At 59.5% G+C, this 21,992-nt stretch overlaps 1 protein-coding gene across 1 annotated transcript in view; it reads right to left on the bottom strand.

The window, feature by feature from the left end:
• Window positions 1-7: 7 nt before the first annotated feature.
• SNED1 (sushi, nidogen and EGF like domains 1) overlaps window positions 8-21,992 on the bottom strand; it is an 81,678-nt gene continuing 59,693 nt past the window's right edge. The window contains exons 22-32 of the mRNA XM_068962437.1: window positions 20,780-20,963; window positions 18,406-18,518; window positions 17,358-17,639; window positions 16,253-16,397; window positions 16,100-16,182; window positions 15,256-15,357; window positions 11,521-11,637; window positions 10,927-11,014; window positions 6,132-6,212; window positions 5,229-5,266; window positions 8-3,399 (exon numbers count right to left, since the gene is read on the bottom strand). Of these exons, the coding sequence (XP_068818538.1) occupies window positions 5,230-5,266; window positions 6,132-6,212; window positions 10,927-11,014; window positions 11,521-11,637; window positions 15,256-15,357; window positions 16,100-16,182; window positions 16,253-16,397; window positions 17,358-17,639; window positions 18,406-18,518; window positions 20,780-20,963 (1,232 nt within the window). The 3' untranslated portion in view covers window positions 8-3,399; window position 5,229. The remainder of the gene's footprint in view (window positions 3,400-5,228; window positions 5,267-6,131; window positions 6,213-10,926; window positions 11,015-11,520; window positions 11,638-15,255; window positions 15,358-16,099; window positions 16,183-16,252; window positions 16,398-17,357; window positions 17,640-18,405; window positions 18,519-20,779; window positions 20,964-21,992) is intronic.

The raw sequence follows: 21,992 nt of genomic DNA, 5'->3' as shown, positions 1-21,992 counted from the left end.
AAAGTTGACTGGTGACATATGGTTTGTTCTGCACAGTTTCTTGATACCGGCACTGTGAAGGGGCGCTTTTTGCATTTCTGAATAACAGGCCCGTCTCTGACCAGTGGAGGAACCTGCTTTTGTGCCAGCTCGGTCCCGGGGCCACATCCAGTCCTGGCGTCTCCGGCAGCTCTGGAGTGCTGGCCTGGAGCATGCCAGCACACGGTGCAGATGGGGCTTCTGAGGCCAGAGGAGAACGCGCGCTTGCCAGGGTCGTGGGGTGTTGGGGTCTGGAGCCAGGGCTGGGGTCTGGGCTTGGCATCGTTGCAGGGAGCTCCATGGCACCAGAGGTGGCCCCTCGGGGAGACCAGAGGTTCTGAGGAGCAACTTTGAAGAGCTGGGGTTGGGGAATGGGCTTGGGTGTATGCACCAGGGCTCATCTCTGAGGTAGAGGCCCAGCCCTGGGGGCACAAGCTTGGCGAGGGGTTAATGGGGGGTCACTACATGTTCTGGGGGCCCTTCCCTGGGGACGGGCTGGCTGGCACAGGATTGATGCTACAAAAGACATTTTTGGCGATGTGCCCCAAACCTGAGACTCGTGGTACTTGGCTTCATTTTTCCTGCAGAGACTGTAAGTCCTGTCGGGTGGCAGTCCTCACTGGGGTGATCCTGACTCCTGGGGGGGCCTGGCACCATCTGGGGTCAGTTGTGTTGTTAGGACCAGAGGGCGTGCGTGCGGCCTCAGGACAGGCCCGCAGCAGGCTGAGCCAGCCCAGAGGCAGTAGCGCTGAGGCTCAGATGCTGCTCTCAGGACGCCTCTAGCAAACGCGACTGTGTTGATTAGTGAGAACTTAAGATTCTAAATGGGCTGCTTGTGTTGTTTCTCTTTTATGTAAAAGATTTTTTACGACAGTTCCTTTCCGCCCTGTGCTGGGGTGTCGTTGGGAGATTGGAGCCACGTTTTACTCTGGGGACTGGCGCCTGGAGCAGAGGGCTGTGCCTCCAGGCTCGTGCCGGAGCACGGCTGCACAGAGCCGCTTTCTGCAAAGGCCAGCGGCTCGCGAGTTCCTCCACACGGGAGTGCAGCAAGCGGCGGCAGCAGTTCTGACCCAGCAGAGTTGCGGAGGTTGGCTGACGCTGGGTGGAGTCTTGTCTACTGGGGTGCCGGTGGGGGGCAGCGAGGTGCTGCGTACTCTCCCCATCTGCAGCGTGTCAGCCCTCGTGCAGGGGGAAGGGGAGGCTCTGTCTTTACCGTCGTCTCTGGCTGTGGGAAGGAGGTTTCCTGTGCTCTTGCGCTGTATGGCCTTTTGGTGGCTGGCTCTGTCCCTGGAACCTGGGGGGTTGCTCTTGTGCTCCCCATTTGGGGCTAACAGAATCTTAAATTTAAGCTCGATTGTGTGGTCAGTTGATCCACATTTTGATTAACACAAGACTGCCTTGCAGCCCATGATTGCTCCTTTTATGTCCACACAGAACTGTGTATGCCCCTGACAGTTTTCTGATTCCGTTTTACTCATTTCTTTGGGTGGACTCTGAGGATTTCCAAGGATGACATTAGAGTTTGACGAAGGAGCCATGTGGGAAAAAGCAGTGGCTCATCTGTAATGTTTCAAGGATAAGTTATAATTCCTTTAGCATCAGGAAGTCTTCTATTAGAGATATAATTTATAAGACATAAAAATGGGTTAATCATAAGAACACAGCACCACGCTCTGGATTCAGTAGACTGTTTCTTGTAGGAACAAAGGCTTCTAAGGTCAGAACAGAAGCACGTTGGCCTTGTGGCTGAGGGGCTTGAGGTTGTTCCGTGGCCGTGGAGCGTTCCATGCACGTGCCAGTGGTCTCGCCGTTGGTGTGTGGCGCCGTGCCTTCTGTGGGCGCAGCGGCAGGGCCCGGCGCCAGCGCAGGTCAGCAGTGCGTGTGCGCTTTCCTCCCGGTTCTCCCGGCGCCGCGGCCCTGGGACTGCTCTCCGCCGTCTTCCCCAGGTGGGCCTTGGAGACGGGGCACCTTCGGGAGTGCAGTGGAGCCGTCCTTGCTGACAATGACAGAATGCATGATACGCAGACGTGTGCACACAGAACTTTAATGTGACTAAGAGGCTAAAATACAGCTCTGTGAAAAGCTTTTTATGAAAGTTGGAAGGAAGGAGGCCTTTCTGGGCTGTAATGCTGCCTCAGAGCCGAGTCACTGGGAGGTGCCCGGGGCTTGAGCTCCAGCCTGGGTTGGCTGTTAGAACGCATAGCAGGATGTGAGGTGGGCTTTGCGGCTTTGGTTTCACCTCATCCGCAGGAGGAGGAGTGCAGGTCAGGAGTGTGCTGGAGAGCGGGGTGACAGGATGCCGCGGTGGTCGGCGTGTGAAGGAGGAGGCCGTGCAACATGGTGCCTACTGCCTGGTAGCCCCCAATGGCATTGCTTGAGTCGTGGCCTCAGGGGGCCCTTTCCCAGCATCTAGTCTAGCCTCCCCAGCCGCGCCTCTCCACATCGCCTGGCTTGTGGGAGGAGCCCCACTGTGCTTGGTGGGCATGCTGCTGTGGCTTTCCAAGTGGGGTTGAAACATTGAGGTTTCCCTGCAACCCTTGAGGTCTTTGGTGCCTGGGTGGGACTTGTCATCCTAGGGATAGGCTGAAGCCTATGGCCTCAAAGACCAGGGCTGAACTTAGCATGGCCCTTGGGCCGACTTGGCTCTGCCTGTTTTTGTAAATAAAGTTTTATTGGAACCCAGCCATCCCTCATCAGTCACACGCCTGTGGCTGCTTTTGTGCTGCAGCTGCAGAGCTGAGTCATTGCCACAGTGACCGTCTGGTTCGCAGACCCGAAATACTGTCTGACTTTAATGGAAAAAGTTGTAGATAAAAAGTGTTTAAACTCCACCTTAATGTTTTCTATCATTTTCTCTTTCAAAATCAGCTGGTCCATACGGTGGGTCACTACTTGCAAATGGTCAGCACAGACTGCTGGCCGGGGAGAGCCGGCCAAAGGGCTTCCAGTGTGCCTCACCTCTGCGCCTCCTCCCAGCACCGTGGTCTTTGCTTTGGAAGCTGTAGATAGCAGTTCCTCCTCAGTTTGGTGGTTGGTTCCTAAGGGGAGAATCCTTTTCTGATGTTGGAATCTGAAAGCTGGTTTCTGAAGGTTGCAGAAGCATTCCTGGTGGGCAGCCTTGCTCCCCTGGGGCAGACGTGTGTGCAGTGTTTGCTTAGAGCAGCTTGGGCTCTGTCTGGTGAGGGTCTGTCCTGGAGGTCTCCCTGCCTATGGCTGATGCCTGCCTGGCCTGGCCGACTGTCTTCCAGAGGCCAGAGGAGAGAAGCTGCTCAGGCCACTGACTCCAGCCAGGACGCTGTTTTCAGTCCGATTTTAGACCTCATCTTCTTGGGCTTTAGAAATGCGTGAGGTTGATGGAATGCAGCAGGAACATCCTGAGTCCTTAGAAGAGAAAACAGACCGGGTGTGAGGAGGAAGGTACTTGCACTCACTCCTCTTCACACAGAGGCTCTGGGCCGTTGCCCCCAGAGGACCTAAAGAGCTCGCCCCTCCCTGCCTCGAGCTGTGGGGTTTGTCCCCTCTGACGTGGGGGGTGGGGCAGGCCTGTGCAGGACCGGCTGCGCCCTGGTGTGCGGGACAGCTCGGCTCCGAGGTCTGCAGGCTGCTCCCTTCAGCTGGTGATGCCGTGATCCCCTCTGAAGATGGGCTGTCCCTGCTCTCTCTGTTGAAATGAGTGCTTGCCCTTGGGTCTCGGATGAATTGTTGTGTGTGAATTGTGTGGTTGAGTCTCTGAGTCGTGTCCCGCCCTGCGACCCCCTGGACTGCAGCCCAGTGGGCTGCGGCAGAGGAGTAAACGTCCCTGCTCCGGTGTGCTTCCCGTCGTGCTAAGCACAGCAGTGGTCGTGTGGTGCAGTGCTGGTCTCTCGGTCGTGTCCGACGCTCTGTGACCCCTGGGCTGCAGCCCACCGGGCTCCTCTGTCCATGGACTTCTCCAGGCAAGAAGGCTGAAGTGGATTCTCACTCCTTTTGCCCTGGGATCAAACCGAGCTCACTTGCACTGCAAGCAGATCCTTTACCGTCTGAGCTATAGGGAAGCCTCTAAGAATAGTATTAAAAATAGGTATTCTAAAAGCTAGTATCTGATAAGTTAATAGTTGAGGATTTCTGATTTGTTTTTATAGAAATGGATTCATTGGATGAGTTCTAATACAATATATTATTTTTCAGGTGACTTATTGCAGTATCAATAATTCACACTCCAGTTGTATCTGTGGGTGGTGAACTTTGTGCAAGCCTTGGAGTGCATCTTCTGAGTCTGTGGCGGAGGGGGTAGTGGGACGCCTGCCTGAGGTCACGTGTTCCTGCTCACGTGCGGCTGCCCCGCCCGCGGGCCCAGCCCCTCCCTCCACGGTCTGCTTTAGTGTCAGCCTGGGCCTGCAGGGCTCTGCTGCTCCTGGTGTTTGGAAAGGCCGCTGAGTAACAGGCGGCTGTGTGTGCAGCTGCTCTGCCCCGGCTGCCTCCCACCTCTCCTGCATCACCGGGAAGACGGGCTTCTCGAGTGCCGAGCTGCCCTGGCCCAGCCAGAATGCCTCCTTCATTCCCAGTGGCGTCATGTTGACAAGAAGTTGTGTCAGGCGCTGGGTGGGTCTCTGGGTTAGCCCAGCATCTTCTAGACTGTTGAGAAGACCTGCTCAGAGTTTCCATGTGGGGAGGTGGGAGTCGCAGGGGGCTGAATTGCCAAAAGAGGTTGGAAAATGCTGGCATAAATAACAATAGTGTTAGAAGGTCCCTTTTGTCTCAGGTTCTCTGGACGCTTAGGGTCCCGTGCACGAGCCCTGGGCTCCCAGTGCAAGAGCCCCCGTTGTGAGGTCAGGTCCCCCCAGCGGCCGCCCCTGCAGGGCTGGGTGCTCTGGAGCCCCTCCACCTCTGGCTCCAGGCTGCGCCTCGGGGTCCTCCCTCCCGGAGGCAGGTGGTCTTCAGCCTCTGAGAGCTCAGCCAGCCCTCCGTTGCCATTGCTGGTGACTGGGGAGGGCGTGTGTCTGCTGTTCGAGACAGAGGGGTTCAGTGTATTTGGGCTAAATTTATGTCTGTTGGGAGGCCTTAAGGATTATTCTCCTCACTCATCTTAGCCCCTTTAGGGAGCTCTGGAACCTTATGGTCTGAGAGTCTCTCACACAGTGCTGCATGGGGAGATGGCAGCCCGCCCGAGGACCCAGTGCTGGGGACGCTCCTCAGACTTCCCAGCAGCTCTGCGGGCCCAGGGAACATACCTTAGGGTTTCTTCAGTGTAGGACTGTTACTTTGTTTCCTGAAATAATTGGAGAAATGTGGTTTATGAAAAAGAGCGTGTCCCTGTGACCTGGCAGCTGCCTCAGCCGCGGCTCTCGGTCCTGAGACTGTCTTGTCTTTAGCTCATCCGCTTTGCAGTTTGGGAGTGCGGCCAGTGAGCTGAGCACACAGGTTAGCGTCTTACTCTCTGCGCCCACCTGGCTTGGCGTGGGTGTCGTGGAGTGAAGGCAGGCGGGGGCCTGCTGGGCCTGAGTGAATGGGGTTGTGGGGGACGGGGTCTTGGGAGGCAGGCGATGCGCTCGGGTCAGGCGGCAGCGGGGCTTCGCCTGGACTCAAGAACGCGAGACCCAGGGCCTGTGGCGCCTGGTTGGTCTGTGGAGAATGTGGCTGACGTTTGGACTCTGCTGTCTGCTCAGGCAGTGCACTGTATAATAATTCTGTGGCTACCTTGACCCCTTTGGGGAAAGACCTGGGTGAAAGTGAATAAAAAGTAAATAGAGATTTACTGTGTTTATATAATTGGGCTTGTCAGTAACACTTCTTAATACTAGTGCCAGATACTGTGTGAACTTCCATAACCAGAGTGATGCCTCAGCACCCACCCTGTGACTTCCCCCAGCACCTCCCTCTAGCGCCTGCCCTGTGATCTTCCCAACCCCCACCCACCATGTAAGCTCCCACAGCACCCGCCCTGTGACCCACCAGCACGCCCCATGCCCACGGCGCCCATCTCTGTGCTGCTGTGCACATAGCCGGGCTTTACATTTTGGCAGCCGGGCTTAGCCGTGGCCTGTGGCATCCCCCAGCCCCAGTCAGCAGGGCCACCCTGGCCCCATTGCTTAGTGACCACCGTGGGCACAGCTCGGCCCCTGCCTGGGACGCACCTGTCTGGGGCCCTGGCGCGGGTGCTCTCACAGCTCTCCTTGAAGCAGGTGTCCGGGTGCACCTTGTAGACTCTCTTATACCTGCGTCACCAGAGAGCTCTGTGAAGCCGGGGGCTCAGTGGCATGCTGCCCAGCTCCTCCACCTGGGCCGCACCAGCCCCCAGGAACTGGGCAGGCCTCCGAGGAAGGCTGTTACTAAGGAACGCTGTTCATTCCTAATAAAACTTTCTCCTGTAGATGTGTTAAGATGTCAGCATAACAATTATGTAATTTTAAAACCACTTTATCAAGGTATAATTTTCATAAAATAAGATACGCCCATTTTAAGTGTACATCCTGAGGAGTGTTGACAGAGGCATGTAGGAGACGGAGCCTGCTGTTCCAGAGGCCTGTCTTGCTTGAGATAGGCGGCGTTGTTGTTGTTTGGTTGCTAAGCTGTGTCCTACTCTTTGTGACCCCATGGGCTGTAACCCTCCAGGCTCATCTGTCCATGGGATTTCCCAGGCAGGAATACTGGAGTGGGTTGCCATTTCCTTCTCCATGAGACAGGCTACTTGGCCCTAGAGCTTTGAGACAATAAGACTGTCCTCTTCTGGGAAGTTGATGGAGAAACCTTGGAGATGCAGGCATTAGCTGTGGGCGATATGTAGGACAGGAGACCCCAGCCCTGCCTTGGTAACTAGTGTACTCTGAGATGCCTCTGGAACTTCAGCCTGTTTCAGATAAAACGGGATGCTTATCCTGCCTCTGTGACAAGTTTATAGAGAACAACAAATGAGACATTAAAGCTTTTGGAATGTTGGAGCTGTTTGAAAGAGATCCAGGGAGTTCAGTGGGTGAAACCCCAGCTCATGAGCTCAGTCTAGGAGAGCCTTTAGGATCTGAAGCCTTAGCTAAGACTTCCATTTCCAGTCACCTGGCCGTGGCAGGATCTGGAATTAACCACGTGTGAACAACTGAAGCACTGGGCAAGATATAGGAAGTAAGTCTTCTCGGATGTTAGAGAGCAGTGCAGGACTGGCCTGGAGAGAAGGGGGGCGGACGAGCGCTGTGGCTGTGCTAAAACTCCGCCTGCGGGCACTTTTGGGCTGAGGTGGGTTGAGGGGGAATCCAAGCAGTGGTTGCACTGAATTGGTGAAACAAGAGATTGGAATTGGGGAAGCAGAGATGGCAAGAACTTGTGAGTCCGAGTCCAGCAAGGAGGGGCTGTGCAGAGGAAGAGCTCCAGAGTTCTGGAGAGGGCTCCCCTTGGAGATGAAGCTGTGCGTGCACAGGGTGGACAGAGGTGGGCAGTGGGGAACACGGAGGAGCTGGACAGTCCCAGAGCCAGAGTGGGGAGGTCTGGATTAACAGTAGGCTGTTGCAGAGCAGCAGAAACCCCGGAAAGGCCTTGCTTTAAAAGTGAGGCAGGATGAACCCCGGAATAAAGCTGTGCTAAAGCCACCCTAAAACAGGCCTCAAAGGGTCTGCCTGAATTGCCTTGCAAAAGTCAGACAATAAAGGAGCCACAGACGGCCTCCTCCGAGTGCTCCTATTCAGCGCAGTACTGGAAACGCTGGGCACAGCACTCAGACAAGAAGATGAAGTCGGTGTTCAGGTTGGAAGGAGAGAGGGGGAGTTGCCCCTGTCTGTAGATAAGATCACACTCTGTAGGGAACTGTAAAGTCTCCACACAGAAGCTATTAGAACCAGTAAATGCCCTCAGCAGGGCAGCAGAATATAAGATTGATCCACAGATGTCTTCTGTGTTTCTTTACACTAATAATATCAGAAAGAGTTAAAAAAAAACCTGCTTAAAATCATAAAACAACAACCACCCAGGAATAAACTTAGCCAAGGAGATGAAATACCTATACGCTGAAAACTAAACGGTGATAGAGGAAACTGAAGATGATTCAGAGAACTGGACACATATCCCATGCTCTTGGATTGGAAGAATTAATATTGTTAAAATGGCTATACTCCCCCAAACAGTCTACAGATTCAACGTAATCTTTTTCAAAATATCTATGAGATTTTCCACAGTACTAGGACAGATAATCCTGAACTTTACGTAGAACCACAAAACAAGAATTGCCAAGCAATCCCGAGAATAATGAACAAAGCTGGAAGTATAACCCAGGCTTCAGCCTACACTCTACAGCTGCAGCGATCAGATCAGTGTAGTGTTGGCACAGCAACAGACATACAGGCCAGTTGAGAATAGAGAACCTAGAAGTGAGCCCACACACATACTTATTGTGAACTTCAGACTTAAGAAACTAGGGAGAACAGCCAGGCCATTCAGGTATCACTTAAATCAAATCCCTTATGATTAAACAGTGGAAATGAAAATAGATTCAAGGGTTAGATCTGATAGAGTGCCTAAAGAACTATGGATGGAGGTTTGTAACATTGTACACGAGGCTGTGACCAAAACCATCCCCGAGAAAAAGAAATGCAAGAAGGCAAAGTGGTTGTTTGAGGAGGCCTTACAAATAGCTGATAAGAGGTGCAAGGAAGAAAGGGGAAGATAAACCCAACTGAATGCAGGGTTCCAGAGAATAGCAAGGAGAGATAAGAAGGCCTTAAGTGAACAATGCAAAGAAATAGAGGAAAACAGTAGAATGGGAAAGACTAGAGAGCAATCTCTTCAAGAAAAGTAGGCATCCTAAGGAGACATTTCACGCAAACACGGGCCTGATAAAGGACAGAAACGGTGCGGCCCTAACAGAAGCAGGAGAGGTTAAGACAAGCTGACGAGAACACACAGCAGAACTGTACAGAGAAGGCTTCACGACCCAGGTAACCACGATTGTGTGCTCACTCACCTAGAGCCAGACAGCCTGGAGTGCGAAGACAGGTGAGCCTTTGGAAGCATCGCTACAGACAGAGCTAGTGGGGGTGACGGGATCCAGCTGAGCTGTTTAAAGTCCTAAAAGATGATGGTGTGAAAGTGCTGTGCTCAGTATGCCAGCAAATATGGAAAACTCAGCAATGGCCACAGGACTGAAAAGGTCAGTCTTCATTTTAATCTCAAAGAAAGGCAGTGCCAAAGAATGCTCAAACTACTGTACAGCTGTACTCGTTTCACATGCTAGCAAGGTAATGCTCAAATCCTTCAAGCTAGGCTTCAGCAGTACATGAACCAAGAACTTCCAGATGTACAAGGTGGGTTTAGAAAAGGCAGAGGAACCAGAAATCAAATTGCCAGCATCTGCTGGATCAGAAAAAGCAAGAGAGTTCCAGAAAAATATCTGCTTCATTGATTACGCTAAAGCCTTTGACTGTGGATCACAACAAACTGGAAAATTCTTCGAGAGATGGGAATACCAGGCCCACCTTACCTACCTCCCGAGAAACCTGTATGCAGGTTAAGAAGCAACAGTTAGAACCGGACATGGAACAATGGAGTGTTTTCAGATTGGGAAAGGAGTACGTCAAGGCTGTATATTGTCACCTGGTTTGTTTAACTTCTGTGCAGAGTACATCATGCAAAATGCCGAGCTGGATGACTCACAGGCTGGAGTCGAGACTGCCAGGAGAAATATCAACAACCTCAGATACGCAGATGACACCACCCTAATGGCAGGAACAGAAGAGTTCAAGCGCCTCTTGATGAGGGTGAAAGAGGAGAGTGAAGAAGCTGGGTTAAAACTCAACATTCAAGCATCTGGTTCCATCACTTCAACCAAATAGATGGGGAAAAAAGGGAAACAGTGAGATACTTTATTTTCTTGGGCTCCAAAATCATTGTGGATAGTGACTGCAGCCATGAAATTTCCAAGATGCTCGCTCCTTGGAAGAAAAGCTATGACAAACCTAGACAGTATTAAAAAGTAGAGACATCACTTTGACAACAAAGGTCCGTCTAGTCAAGGCTATGGTTTTTCCAGTAGTTATGTATGGATGTGAGAGTTGGACCATAAAGAAAGCTGAGTGCAGAAGAATTAATGCTTTTGAGCTGTGGTGTTGGAGAAGACTCTTGAGAGTCCCTTGGACTGCAAGGAGATCCAGCCAGTCCATCCTAAAGGAGATCAGCCCTGAATAATCATTGGAAGGACTGATGCTGAAAGTGAAACTCTGATACTTTAGTCACCTGGTGTGAAGAGCTGACTCGGAAAAGACTCTGATGCTGGGAAAGATTGAAGGCAAGAGGAGAACTGGGGGACAGAGGATGAGATGGTTGGATGGCATCACCGACTCAGTGGACGTGAGTTTGAGCAAACTTGGGATAGTGGAGGACAGGGGAGCCTGGCATGCTGCAGTCCACGGGGGTCACAGAGTCGGACGCAGCTTAGTGACTGAACACCACTGTGGTTCGTTAATGTATGAAAAAGGAAGCAGGAGCAGATAGTGGCAAAGATGGGCTCTTCAGCCAGCAGTGTTGCTAAAGCTGGATAGCTACATTTAAATCACAGAGCGGTTCCTCACACCACATACAAAAATAAACTCAAACAGGCTGAAAGCCTTGAATGTAGGACGCGACACTATAAAACCCCTAAAACAGAACACAGGCAAAAGAATCTTTGACAAGAATCGAAACAATATTTTCTTAGTCTCCCAAGACAAGAGAAATAAAAGCAAACAAACAAATGGGACCTAGTCAAACTTAAAAGCTTTTGCACAGCTAAGGAACGAGCGACAAAACCAAAGGACAGCCTGTGGAACAGGGGGAAGTGTTCACAAATGGTATGACCTGCAAGGGGCCAGTGTCAGACGTGTTAGAGCTCAGGGTGCTGTGAGGACGGGGCAGAAGCACTTCAGGGCCAGGAGCACGCTGCAGGCGTGGTGAAGGCGGGGAGCAGGGACTTACACGTGGCGACAGACGCCTCCTTCCCAGACCGGCATGGACTTGGTCTCTGAGAACAGCCGTGTGCAGGGCTGGGGCACCTTCGTGCAGGCTGCTGGCACAGAGGAGGAGGGCCGCGGCTCACCAGGAGCTCGCAGCCGCGTCCCCTCGCCCTGCAGCCACTGTGGTCCCGGCTTCTGCCCTCTGGCTCTCTGGGCTGGGTCCTTGTCCCGGCTGCTTAGCAGCTGCGGGTGCTGTTCTGGGTTGGGGTCCTGGGAGCCTGCAGGCTGCTTTCCCTCTGGGCTCGCCAGAGTCTCGGCCTGATGGGCCTCAGGTCTGTGTGTCTGGTGTGGGAACTTATGTCCATCCGCCTCTCGTCCTGCTCCCGGAAGTCTGAGGGTGGCAGGGCCCTCTCCCCCACCCTTGCCTCCCGTCCCCGCGGAGTAACTGTCCCAGGAGCCCCCTGCTATCTGGGCAGTGGGAGGCCTGGGGGCTCACTGCCCGTGCACTTGGAGGTCTGGGTGCTGTGACTGGGCCCCTGTCTGAACCGACTGTGACAGGCATCGCAAGGCCAGGCCCTGGTGGCCCACAGGCAAGGGGGAGCGGTTCTGAACTCACCGAGCTCACAGTGTCTGCCTTTGAACCCTGGGCTGCAGTCACAGCTGTGGGCATCCTCACCGGGCACGCAGGTGCCTCCGTTCTGACAGGGGTTTTCTGAGCAGTTCCCAGGGGCGTCTGCAAATGGGTCATGAGCTGTTAGCCTCGGGCCCCACCGGAGGGCCAGGAAGAATCACCGTTGCTGCCTCCTGCTGTCCCTGACAGCAGTGGGCCCAAGGGATGCTCAGCGCCGAGGGGAGCCTGCCCTGAGCCCCTTAGCCCGGGGAGGGGAGGAGGCAGGGCGGAGCGGTTCCTCTGGCCTCAGTGCCGAGCTGTCGCACGACGGAGGAGCCTGGGCCCGCGGCTCCCGTCACGGCTGGGCTCTGCTCACTTCCAGAGAGGCTTCTGCCCCCTGCTGGTCTGTGCCCCGCGCCCCATGTTTCCACCGACTTTACCCTGTGCCTGGGACTCTTCTGCTTGGAATGCAGAGGCCAACCTTTGAGAGCCCTCCTCATTCTCCAGTGCATGTCCCCAAGTTCCGACCAGGCAGCCTCTGTGTCGCGGCCACTGTCTGCCTCCTGACGGCACGGCATGGCGGGAGCTGCAGGCAGGCCGGCCAGTGGTGCTGCCAGGGAGGGGCGGAGCTGGCCTTGCCCCCTCAGCATCCACCGTCTGATCCAGCCGCTCCCTTGCTGTCCCCTCAGCAGCCTCCCCGTGAGGTGCTGCCTGGGCAGACCCCACCGCCCCCCGCTTCCCCCCGCCGTGGCCTCCTGGGTTCTGTCGGCTGCTTCCCCTTCCCCCTCGGGTCTACTTCACTTTCCTTTGCCCCTTTCTGCCCTCCAGCTTTCCACGTTCTTTCGTCTTTCCGGGTGCGCTAAGGGGAGCTGCGGGCGTGGAGGACCCTGTGGACCGCTCCTCGACTTCAGCTAGGAGCATCTGCCAGGCTGGCTTCATTTACTGCCGCTTTCTATCTGCTGCCTTTAGTTGGAGAATTTCAAAGCAGTTCCCAGAAGCCACTTCACCTGTAAATGCGTCAGCAAGCGTCTAGTACACAGACACTGTGACTTCTCACGTAAGCACAGCGCTGCTGCTATAGAATCACAGCGGCCGCTCCTCGCTGCCAAGTCCAGGTGGCAGAGTCACCGCGTGCCTGCTTCTGAGAGGCTGGCCGAGGCTTGTGCCATGCCTGGGACCCTGGGCCCGGGCTTGTGTGCAGCAGAGGGGCTTTCACCAGAGTCCCGCCTTCTGTGACCTCGGTCTACTGACTCCCGAGTTCATCATCTCACACACTAAAGTAAATAAAGTGAAGGCTGTTTTGAACAGGCTAGGGACGAGGACGCGGCTGTGCCCTGCGGTGGGGCAGTGGGCTCCTGTACAGGGACAGATCACGGAGTCGGGAGGCTTAGGTCCTGCCCGCAGACCACCGGTGTGTGGGACAGAGGTGGCTCCCGTGGGATGTGACCCACACAGTCCAGAAGCTGTCCTGGGCAAGAAGCGGGAAACAGGAAGACCAACCAGCCCCCACATTCTCTCCATGTTCCCAGAACGGGAGGTTGCCATCTTGGGACTCTTCCAGGAGGGGCCCTGAATTGGAGATCTGCTTGGTGAGCAGATGCCAAACGGGCTTGAGCTGTGCCCAGAGCTGCACCCTGGGCACCTGGCATCCTTTCCTTGAGAAAAAGAAGTCTGACAGCTTCCAGAGAGAACGGGCAGATTATTCTAGAAGGAGGCAAGGGCACAGCTGATAGCACGGACAGCACAGACGTCTGTGGACTGATGGCCGAAGAGCCGAGAGGGGACTGTGAGCCCCGAGTCCTGCACCCAGGGAAACCGGCCTTCGCGTGTGTTCCAGGCCGAGGGCTCGGGGGCTTGTAGAGTTCCACAGAAAGTTCCACGTGGACCTTGGCAGGCTGAGAGCGCCAGGAACAGCCCAGGCCCTCGCAGGCAGTGCCCAGACGGCCCCACGGGACAGCAAGCCTTTTATAGAGAGGCCCAGGGCAGACAGGCAGTGGGACACAGGAGGGGCCGTGGTGAGCCGCTGACCGTGCCGGCCCTGGGGAGACCCACCAGGGCCCAGTGTGCACTCACAGCCAGCCTGCCGGCAGGATCCCAAAACCCAGCCAACCCTGCCCGCTGCCCACTGCTGGACGGAAGCCAGCCCAGTGGCCCCCTCAGAAGACTGCGCAGGCTCTCCACATGGGCGCCTCCACATCCCAAGGCAGGAGCCGTGGGCAGGGCCCAGAGCAGCTGCTGGCAGCAGCAGGCCGGCCCGGAGCCCTTGGAGTGAGCTCCTGGGGGGCCAGGTGCTGGGTGGAGAGGGCGCGTGCGCGGGAGGCGGGCGAGATGCCACCGCCGAGGAGAGCCCGCTGTGCTGAGGCACCACGCGGGCAGAGAGCCCACCCTTCCCTGCCACCTGGCTTCTGGTAGAGCAGAGGACAGCAGCACGGAACGGGGCTCGCGGGTCCCCAGGAGGACGGCAGCAGGAGGCTGCTCGCAGCTTGGGCTCTGGGTCATAGGTGGGTGCCTGGGGTGACGGCCGTTATTTTAACAAAAGCTAACCAGCCAGACTCACTGAGACGGGGCTGGCCTTGTCTGATCATAAGCCTGCCTGGAGCCAAAGTGTCGGTCACTCAGTCCTGTCTATCTCTGTGCGACCCCATGGACGGTAGCCCACCAGGCTCTTGTCCGTGGAATTTCCCAGGCAAGAGTACTGGAGTGGGTTGCCATGCCTGTCTCCAGGGGGATCTTCCCAACCCAGGAATCAAACCCAGGCCTCCTGCATTGCAGGCAGGTTCTTCACTGTCTGAGCCACCGGGGAACCAGAGACCAGGACTAGTTCTGTCCCCTGGAGGCCACTGGCGAGCTTCTGCGCTGTTGTCGCCTGGAAGCATCTCACACCTTTAAGGCTTCGTCCTCCACGTCAGCGAACACTGCAGGCAGCAGTGGCATCTGGGGCCAGCCTGGAGCACCCTGGTCTCCTCCAGGGGACCCAGGAGAGGCCATTTCATGCCCCTCTGGTTTCTGAGTTTTGTGAAATGAAGCATCTAATATTTAAAAGGGCTGACACAACAGAAACCCTTGGGCAAAATGTTTTTCACTTAGAAAACACCAGCCACACGAGTGTCTTCCCTCTGCGTCTGAGCCACAGACCGCCTCTCAGCAGCTCACCCAGGCCTCATCGGGTGAGTGCTGGACTGTGGGGCCGGGAGCCTCCACTGGCAGACACCCTCGGCACCCTGGGCACCTGGCGCTCCGCCTTCTCAGAGCGCTGGCTGATGGGTGAACCCAGTCTGGGCCTGTGGTGTGGCCAGGAGAAAGGGCCGTGCCCCTAAGCTGTCCCCAGAGGGACACAGCCCCGACGCTTAGAGCCGGAGGACAGGCAGAGTGGGGCTCTGGGTTTGAGGAAGGAACGCAGCCTACCCTGTGAGCATGCATGCCCGGGGGGATGGGCCCTGCTTGCCAAGCGCGGGTAGCGGCCGCCTCCTGGTGACGCTCCAGCTAGAGCCCGCCCCGCGGCTGGCTTCCTGCCGTCTGCCCCACACACATCTCTGGGGGAGGCAGGCGTCTCTGCAGAGAGCACCCAGCGTCCAAGCGGCTGCAGTCCCCAGGCCCAGCCCCGTCTGCCTGCCTGTTGTGTTGGGTCCCCTGGCAGGTGGGGTGCTTGGCCATTTCCTCGCTGTGGGCAGCCCCCTCCTCACCTACCGTCCTCAGGCCCCTGAGGGTGGTCAGCCCTGTAGCCCGCTCCTGCTGACTTGCTCTCCACGTCTTTGTCACTGCCACGTTCGGGGAGCTGGAGGGCCAGGCTGGCCGGCGTGGGGACCGCATCCGTGTTCTCCAGCTGCACCAGAGCTGTGGGCTCTAGGAGAGATCAGGACGCCACAGTGCTGACCATGAAGCCGCTGCCTGGCGGCCAGGCCCATCCTGGGGCCGCCTTCCCTCTGGAAAGGGGCTTCTCTCAGGGCACAGGGATGTCCGCAGGGCCTGGTGTGGCCGGGACCGAGTGGCTCTCGGCACCGCCTCGGGTAGGATCAGCTTTTCTCCGGGTGGAGCCCAGCCCGTCCTGCCCGTCCTCAGCAGGCGCTGCCGGTTGAAGGTCACTTGCGGCTCGAGAGAGCTGAGCGTGCTGCCTCACCCTGAGGCCCCTCAGTCGCATCCTGCTCCCCTCTCCCTGCGCCTCCCGCTCCCTAGGGGCCACAGCGCCTCCTCCCCATCTTCTCTGCCCCGAGCCAGGCCACGTGCTCGGCCCTGATAGAGCCTGTGAGGCTGGTGCGGTGGTCGAAGGACCGTGCACGCCCGCAACAGCACCCGTTGGGGGCTGTCCTCATGCGGACGCGCTCCTAACAGGATTCTTGCCCCCTCCAGTGCCTGCGGGCAGCCTGTCCCTTCTGCGTGGACAGCTGTGTTGGGAAGGCTCCCTGGGAGCCTGCGGATGGCATGGGCTCTTCACACAGGCCCTGGAGTCCTGGGCTTCTGACCCCTTTGGGTCCCCCTGCTGGGGACACTTTGGGCACTGGGGGTGGTCTCAAAGCCCAGGTTTTAGGGGCCTCGTCCCTTGTCCAGCTGGGGACAGGAGGCCACCCGGGTCAGCCTGACCACTCACGTGATCTCACAGTGACCCGCTTGCTGGGTGAGCTGGTGAACCTGGCCCTCACTCGTCCTCTGCCGTCCACGAGCTCTGAGAACCTGCGAGAGTCAGCACGGGTCAGCAGGGGCTCTGGGCCGGGGTCTTGGGGGCAGCAGCTGAGGCAGGCACCTGGGGGCCTGGGTCGGCGTCGTGGGGGCACCGGGGTCATTGAGCAGGCGCAGCTCGGGCAGGCGTGCGGGGGCCGGGCGGGTTCTCAGCGCCCTCTGGGGGAGGCTGTCACGGTGCCATCGTCTGTCAGCATTGTCCCTTGGGGCTGCGGGCGGGCAGAGGAAGGGGTGGCCGTGTGGGCTGGTCTGGGGCTCCCCTGTGCATGGCTGAAGAGGGGGTGCCCCACCCCAGCCCAGCCCCACCTCTGCTCACGGAGGAGCTGTGGTTGCTGCCTGGGTTTTGTCCAGGCGCTGGTTCCAGCCCTCACCCTGGCCCAGGCTCTTCACCTGCGGGTGAGGCAAGGCCCTGGGGCCCCGTCCAGACTCACCTGGGCTGAGGCCCACAGTCCTCACACCCCGAGAGAGGGGGCAGCTCCTCTGTGGGTGGGTGCCACCCGCCGCAGCCCCGGGCTGCTGCCCTCTCAGCTGCACACCCTTCCCCACCAGCCCACAGAGGGCCCCACCTCCCCTGTCCGCCTGGCGGTGGGTCTGGGGCTGAGCTGGTCTCAGTGTCTCAGGGCAAGTGTGTTTCGTGCCCCACGGGCAGGCTGCTGGGTCGGGAGACAAGGGAGCCCAGCCTGCTGCCCACCTCCCTGCAGCACCTCACTGTCCAGACAGACTGTTTAGGGAGCTGGGACAGGTAAGGGGGTTGTGCAGACCCCCGTGGGGCAGGCGGGCCTCCCGGGCGCCCGAGAGCAGACCCGCGTCCTCACCGTGGCCCTGGGCCTCTCTCCCCAGCTGCTCCCGCCTCCCTCCGTCCACATGCGCCCCCTTCCTGCCCTCTTCCCTGGGGTGCTGTTCCCCAGGCCCACCTCCACGCCACCAGCCTGGTGGGTCTTGCCACTGGTGAGGCCTGTATTTACTGCCCACCGTCCGGGGCCCACCGGGGCGGGCAGCACGGGGGGAGGCGGGACGCTGGCCAGCTCACCAGCTCAGCCGTGCAGGGCTGCCCCACGTGCACGCGCAGTGCCGTGCCAGCACAGCCTGTCCCCGGGCAGCCTGTCCGTGCCTGGAGCAGCGCGGCTGGGCCGGGGAGGGGGGTGGCGCTCCGGGGCGGGCACACTCACAGGTGATGAAGTGCAGGCGGGCGGGCTCGCTGTGCACCTGGCCGGCCCCGGTGCCCTGCACGGCCGTCACCGAGAGCTGGTACCGCCGCCCAGGCGCCAGGTCCCGCACCGTGTAGGACGCCAGCCTCCCGCTGGGGACGTAGCGGCTCTTGGTACTCTGGCTGGTGGTCACGTTGATGACGTAGGCCTCCAGAGAGGTGCCCGGACTGGGGGTGTCCCAGACCACATGGGCAGAGGTGGCCGTGACTCGGGCGGCAGTCAGGTTGGCTGGCGGCAGAGGCCCTGGGTGAGCATGGAGCAGGGGAGGGGAGTGAAGGGGGCTGGTGGGGTTTTCTGCCCAGGGCACACTCTAAAGATCTGACGCGGAGTGCTGAAGCCTCGCCGGAAGCCAGACCGCGTTGTCACAGACCTCACTGTGTCCTTGAGGACGGGTGGAGGGGCATTGGCAGCTGCTCAGGGCCGGCAACAGTAGGCACCCTGTGAAGCACCCCCCAAGCTCACTCCATCAGGCTGCCCGCCGGCATGGCATTTTCCATCCCCCTGAGCTTGGCCACGCACACCTTCTCCCGGGATATAGGTAGGGGAGTGGGCTAGATGGGCAGAGGGTGGGCCAGGGACCCCACACCCAGGGTCAGAGTGAGGACTTGACCCTTGCTGTCTGCCTGTCCCACCAGGCGAGGCCCTGCCCTCCCCACCCCCGCTCACTGCCCCTCCTGTGCCTGGACAGCCCACGTGCTGGGGAGCGGGGGGCGGTGAGGGCCGGGTGTCCTCGCCCGGGTGGACAGCCTGCCCATCCTCGCGGTCTTCTCCTCCGGCCCTTGTTCAGTGACCCTGCTCTGGCAGGGGCCCGGGAGCACTCACAGTGAGGGCGGCCTAGGGGGTGTCATCCCAGCAGGGGCCCTGCCCAGCCCCCTGCAGTTGCCTTCCCAGGCACCTCTGGGCACATGTACCGGTGGCCAGGACAGCTTTCTGGGGCTGCGGCCACTCAGAGCCCGAGTGCAGGGCTGGGGAGCTTCCGGAAGGGAGCTGAGCCCCGCCCTCTACTCACGGGTCCACACGTGCACTGGGGCCGAGGCCAGGCTCTCTGTGCGGTGCTCCTGCCCCCCGAGCCCACTGAGGGCCGTCACCCAGATGGCGTATTTCCTTCCTGGCAGCAAGGCCCTGTGGGGAACGGAGGCCAGGGGAGAGGAACAGGATGGCTCTGCTCAGACCGCCGCTCCGCCAGTGTGACCCAGGTGGGGGCCGTCCCAGGGACGGTGTGACCCGGGTGGGGGGTGTTCTGGGGCTGGTGGGGGGCGTCCCCTGGCCAGTGTGACCCGGGCAGGGGTCTTCCCGGCACCGGTGTGACCTGGGCGGGGGGTGTTCTGGGGCTGGTGGGGGGCATCCCCTGGCCAGTGTGACCCAGGCGGGAGGCGTCCCGGAGCCGGTGTGACCTGGATGGGGGGCGTCCCGGGGCTGGTGTGGTGTGACCCAGGCAGGGGTCTTCCCGGCGCCAGTGTGACCCAGGCGGGGGGGCGTCCCGGGGCCGGTGTGACCTGGGCGGGGGGTGTTCTGGGGCTGGTGGGGGGCGTCCCCTGGCTGGTGTGACCCAGGCGGGGGGCGTCCCGGGGCCGGTGTGACCTGGATGGGGGGCGTCCCGGGGCTGGTGTGGTGTGACCCAGGCAGGGGTCTTCCCGGCGCCGGTGTGACCCGGGCAGGGGGGCGTCCTGGAGCCGGTGTGACCCGGGCGGGGGGTGTTCTGGGGCTGGTGGGGGGCGTCCCCTGGCTGGTGTGACCCGGGTGGGAGTCATCCCAGGGCTGGTGGCCAGGCAGCCTCCACAGAGGCCAGGCTGTGGCCTGAGAGCTGGGCTGAGCTCCTCCCTGGCCTGTCTGTCCAGTGCTGGGCAGGACGCAGGCCCAGGGTAGCTGCAGTGTGGCCGGAAGCTGGTGCTCAGACAGCAGAGGCCAGCTTAGGGCAACTGAAGGAAAAGGGTTAACAGGCCGCCCCCCCCCCCCCACGCCCTGGGGAGGGCTGCCCACGAGGCTGGCCCTGGGGTGGGACTTCTGAGGGTCCCCAGTGCCCTCAGGGGGAGAGGGTCTCCCTGCCCCTAAATGTCTGTGCACAGAGAGGCTCCTGCCAGCTGAGCGTCCCTTCCTCTGGGGTTCTGGAACCTTCTCCAGGCTCAGGTGCCCGTGACTCCACCTGCCTTCCTGCCCAGTCAAAGCCCTGGATGCTGTCTGTCTGCGTGGCTCCCCAGGAAAGTACCTGCTGGCTGGTGGCAGGGATGGGGTATGTTGGGGATGTGGGGGGAGCTTGTCTTGTGTGGGGAGGGGCTGTGGAAGCTCGCACGTGGTCTGTGACTTGCCCCGCCCCCCTCTTCCTTTCATTGATGTTGCTTTGTACCCTTTCTCTGTCCTGAATCTCCTAAGTCTTGGGGAACCCCCTCGGGAATGTGGGGATGGCCTTGGGGACCCCATTTGTGTCTCTGCCCCGCTGCTCCTGGGGAGTGGGCAGAAGGAGCCACAGGCAAGGGGAGGGGGCGTGGTGTCCAGCACAGATGGCCATCCGGCTGGACAGAAGGGCACAGGAGACATGGTGGAGAGAAGACTGCAAACCGGAAATGTGCTGGTGCGGCGACGCGGTGGCCTGCCCGCCTTCCAGAGCCCCCCTCCCAGCCGTGGCCTGTGGCTGCTCTAGGCTGGGCGCTGCAGAGCTGTGCCTGAGCCCACCTCCACAGCTGCGGTCCCAGGCTCAGGAAGGTGGTGGGAACGTCACAGCTGCTGCCTTCCCTCCTCACGCCCTCCAGCACTGCCCACCCTCCCTGCCTGGCTCAGAAGGTGGCTCGCGGGCCCACCGTGGGCCGCTGTCTGGGAGCGTCCCTGAGCTGGGGGCCTGGGGTGGGGATCTGAGGCTTCCCTGTGGCGCCGCTGAAACGTCTGTCTCAGTCGTCAGTCATTCTGAATGACTGATGTTCATTTGAATTTTATTTTGTAGTTCTGTTGGTATATAATGTGTAATATGCATAAGAAATTTCAGTTGAGCTCAGTTCTGCTGTTCAAGTCGTGTCCGACTCTGTGACGCCATGGACTGCAGCACGCCAGGCTGCCCTGTCCTTCACCAGTTTAAGGTTTGAACATATTTGAACAAAGTAAAAATGTCAGGCAGCCCAGGGGTGCCTGCCTTCTCCCTTTCTAGGGAGTCTGGTGACTTGGGCTGGAGGGACTCTGGGCTGGCCTCCGGTGGCCTTTCTTCTGTCTGCAGAGGGTGGCATCCGCGTCCCTGCTCAGAGCGTCCCTGCTCTCTCGGGCATGCTGGCGCCCGCGGGAGGCGAGGCCGCGGTGCGGCCCGGAACTGATTGCACAGCCCTGCTCCTCCAGGGGCTCGGGGGGAGAGGGCGGCAGGACCCCGGTGGGGCGGGGGGAGAGGGCGCCCTTGCTCTTACCTGAATGTGAACCTGTCCACACTCCTGTCCACGTCAGTGGACTGCTCCTCCTGGGCCTCAGGGTGGCGGATGGACAGGCGGACACTGCTGACTGTGGCGTGGCGGATCCTGTGCAGAGCCCACTGCACAGAAATGGCGCTGGCCGTCACGTTGGCGACCTCAAGGCCCTCGATGGGGCGGGGTCCTGGGGACAGCGGGCAAGCAGCCTGTGTGGCCCCTCCTCACCCCGGGGGGCGGGGCCGGGGCTGGAGAGGGGGCTCGGGAGGGGCCCTGGGGACCTGCAGAGTGGCCTCTGCAGAGACGCCCGTCCAGCCTGGACTTGCTGAAGGCGCCCCTCAGTCCAGCGGGGACCGGGCGCAGGTGGACATGCCCTGGACCCCTGCCTCAGGGTGGGGGCGTTGCAGAGGGGCTGCTGTAGGCACTGCCCTGCGTGGTCTTGGCCTGCCAGGGGGCAGGGTGGGACCTTCCTGGCTCCCTGGCTGGCTGGTGGCACTGACAGTGACTCTGCACCATCTGGGGGCTCCTGGGGCCTGCCAGGGAGAAGCCAGGAGAGGCCTCGCTGACGCCAGGGAAGGGGATGAACCCCAGGCCGAGGGAGCTGAGAAGGGTGCCCCAGCCCCCAGAGTTCTGAGCCCTGGTCTGCGGGAGGTGGTGCCTCACCCCGACCCCGCTGGCACGGGGGGGGGGCTGTCTTCCTTCCGGAGCCCACCTTGAGCAGCCTCCAAAGTGCTTCTCGCTCAAGCTGAGCTCTGAAGCAGGATGGCCCTGCCTGCCCCCAGCCCCCGAGGCTCTTCTGTCACATGCTGGGGCCACCCTCCTGGCCCCTGTGCTGCCCCTCCCCAGGACACCCCGTCCCAAGGCCTCGTCCCTCCTCACACTTGGCCGTCAGCGTCCTGGCTGTGGGCATCCGCGCAGGCTGCAGGGTGCCTGCCACACTACTTCTGAGGGACCTGAGAAGTGCTCCCTTCTGCCCCCCAGGACCCTCATCTTCCTGCTCACCTGGCCGGCAGGCCATGCCTGCCTCGCTTGTCCTGCTCTCATGACTGGCCGTGCCCACCTGCCCGCCTATGCTCACTTGTCCATATATGCCCACCTGTGTCTATGCACCAGCCTGTTCCCACCTGTGCCCCCCTGCCCCGCCCCGCCCTGCCAGCCACCCTCAAGGGGCTCCCAACATGCCCAGTGGTCATGCCACTGCCCAGCTCTCATTCCA

Source organism: Capricornis sumatraensis, chromosome 2 (assembly GCF_032405125.1).
Source record: "Capricornis sumatraensis isolate serow.1 chromosome 2, serow.2, whole genome shotgun sequence".
NCBI lineage: Eukaryota > Metazoa > Chordata > Mammalia > Artiodactyla > Bovidae > Capricornis > Capricornis sumatraensis.
The sequence above is the reverse complement of the archived record's forward strand: the minus strand, read 5'-3'. Positions and strand labels throughout refer to the sequence as shown.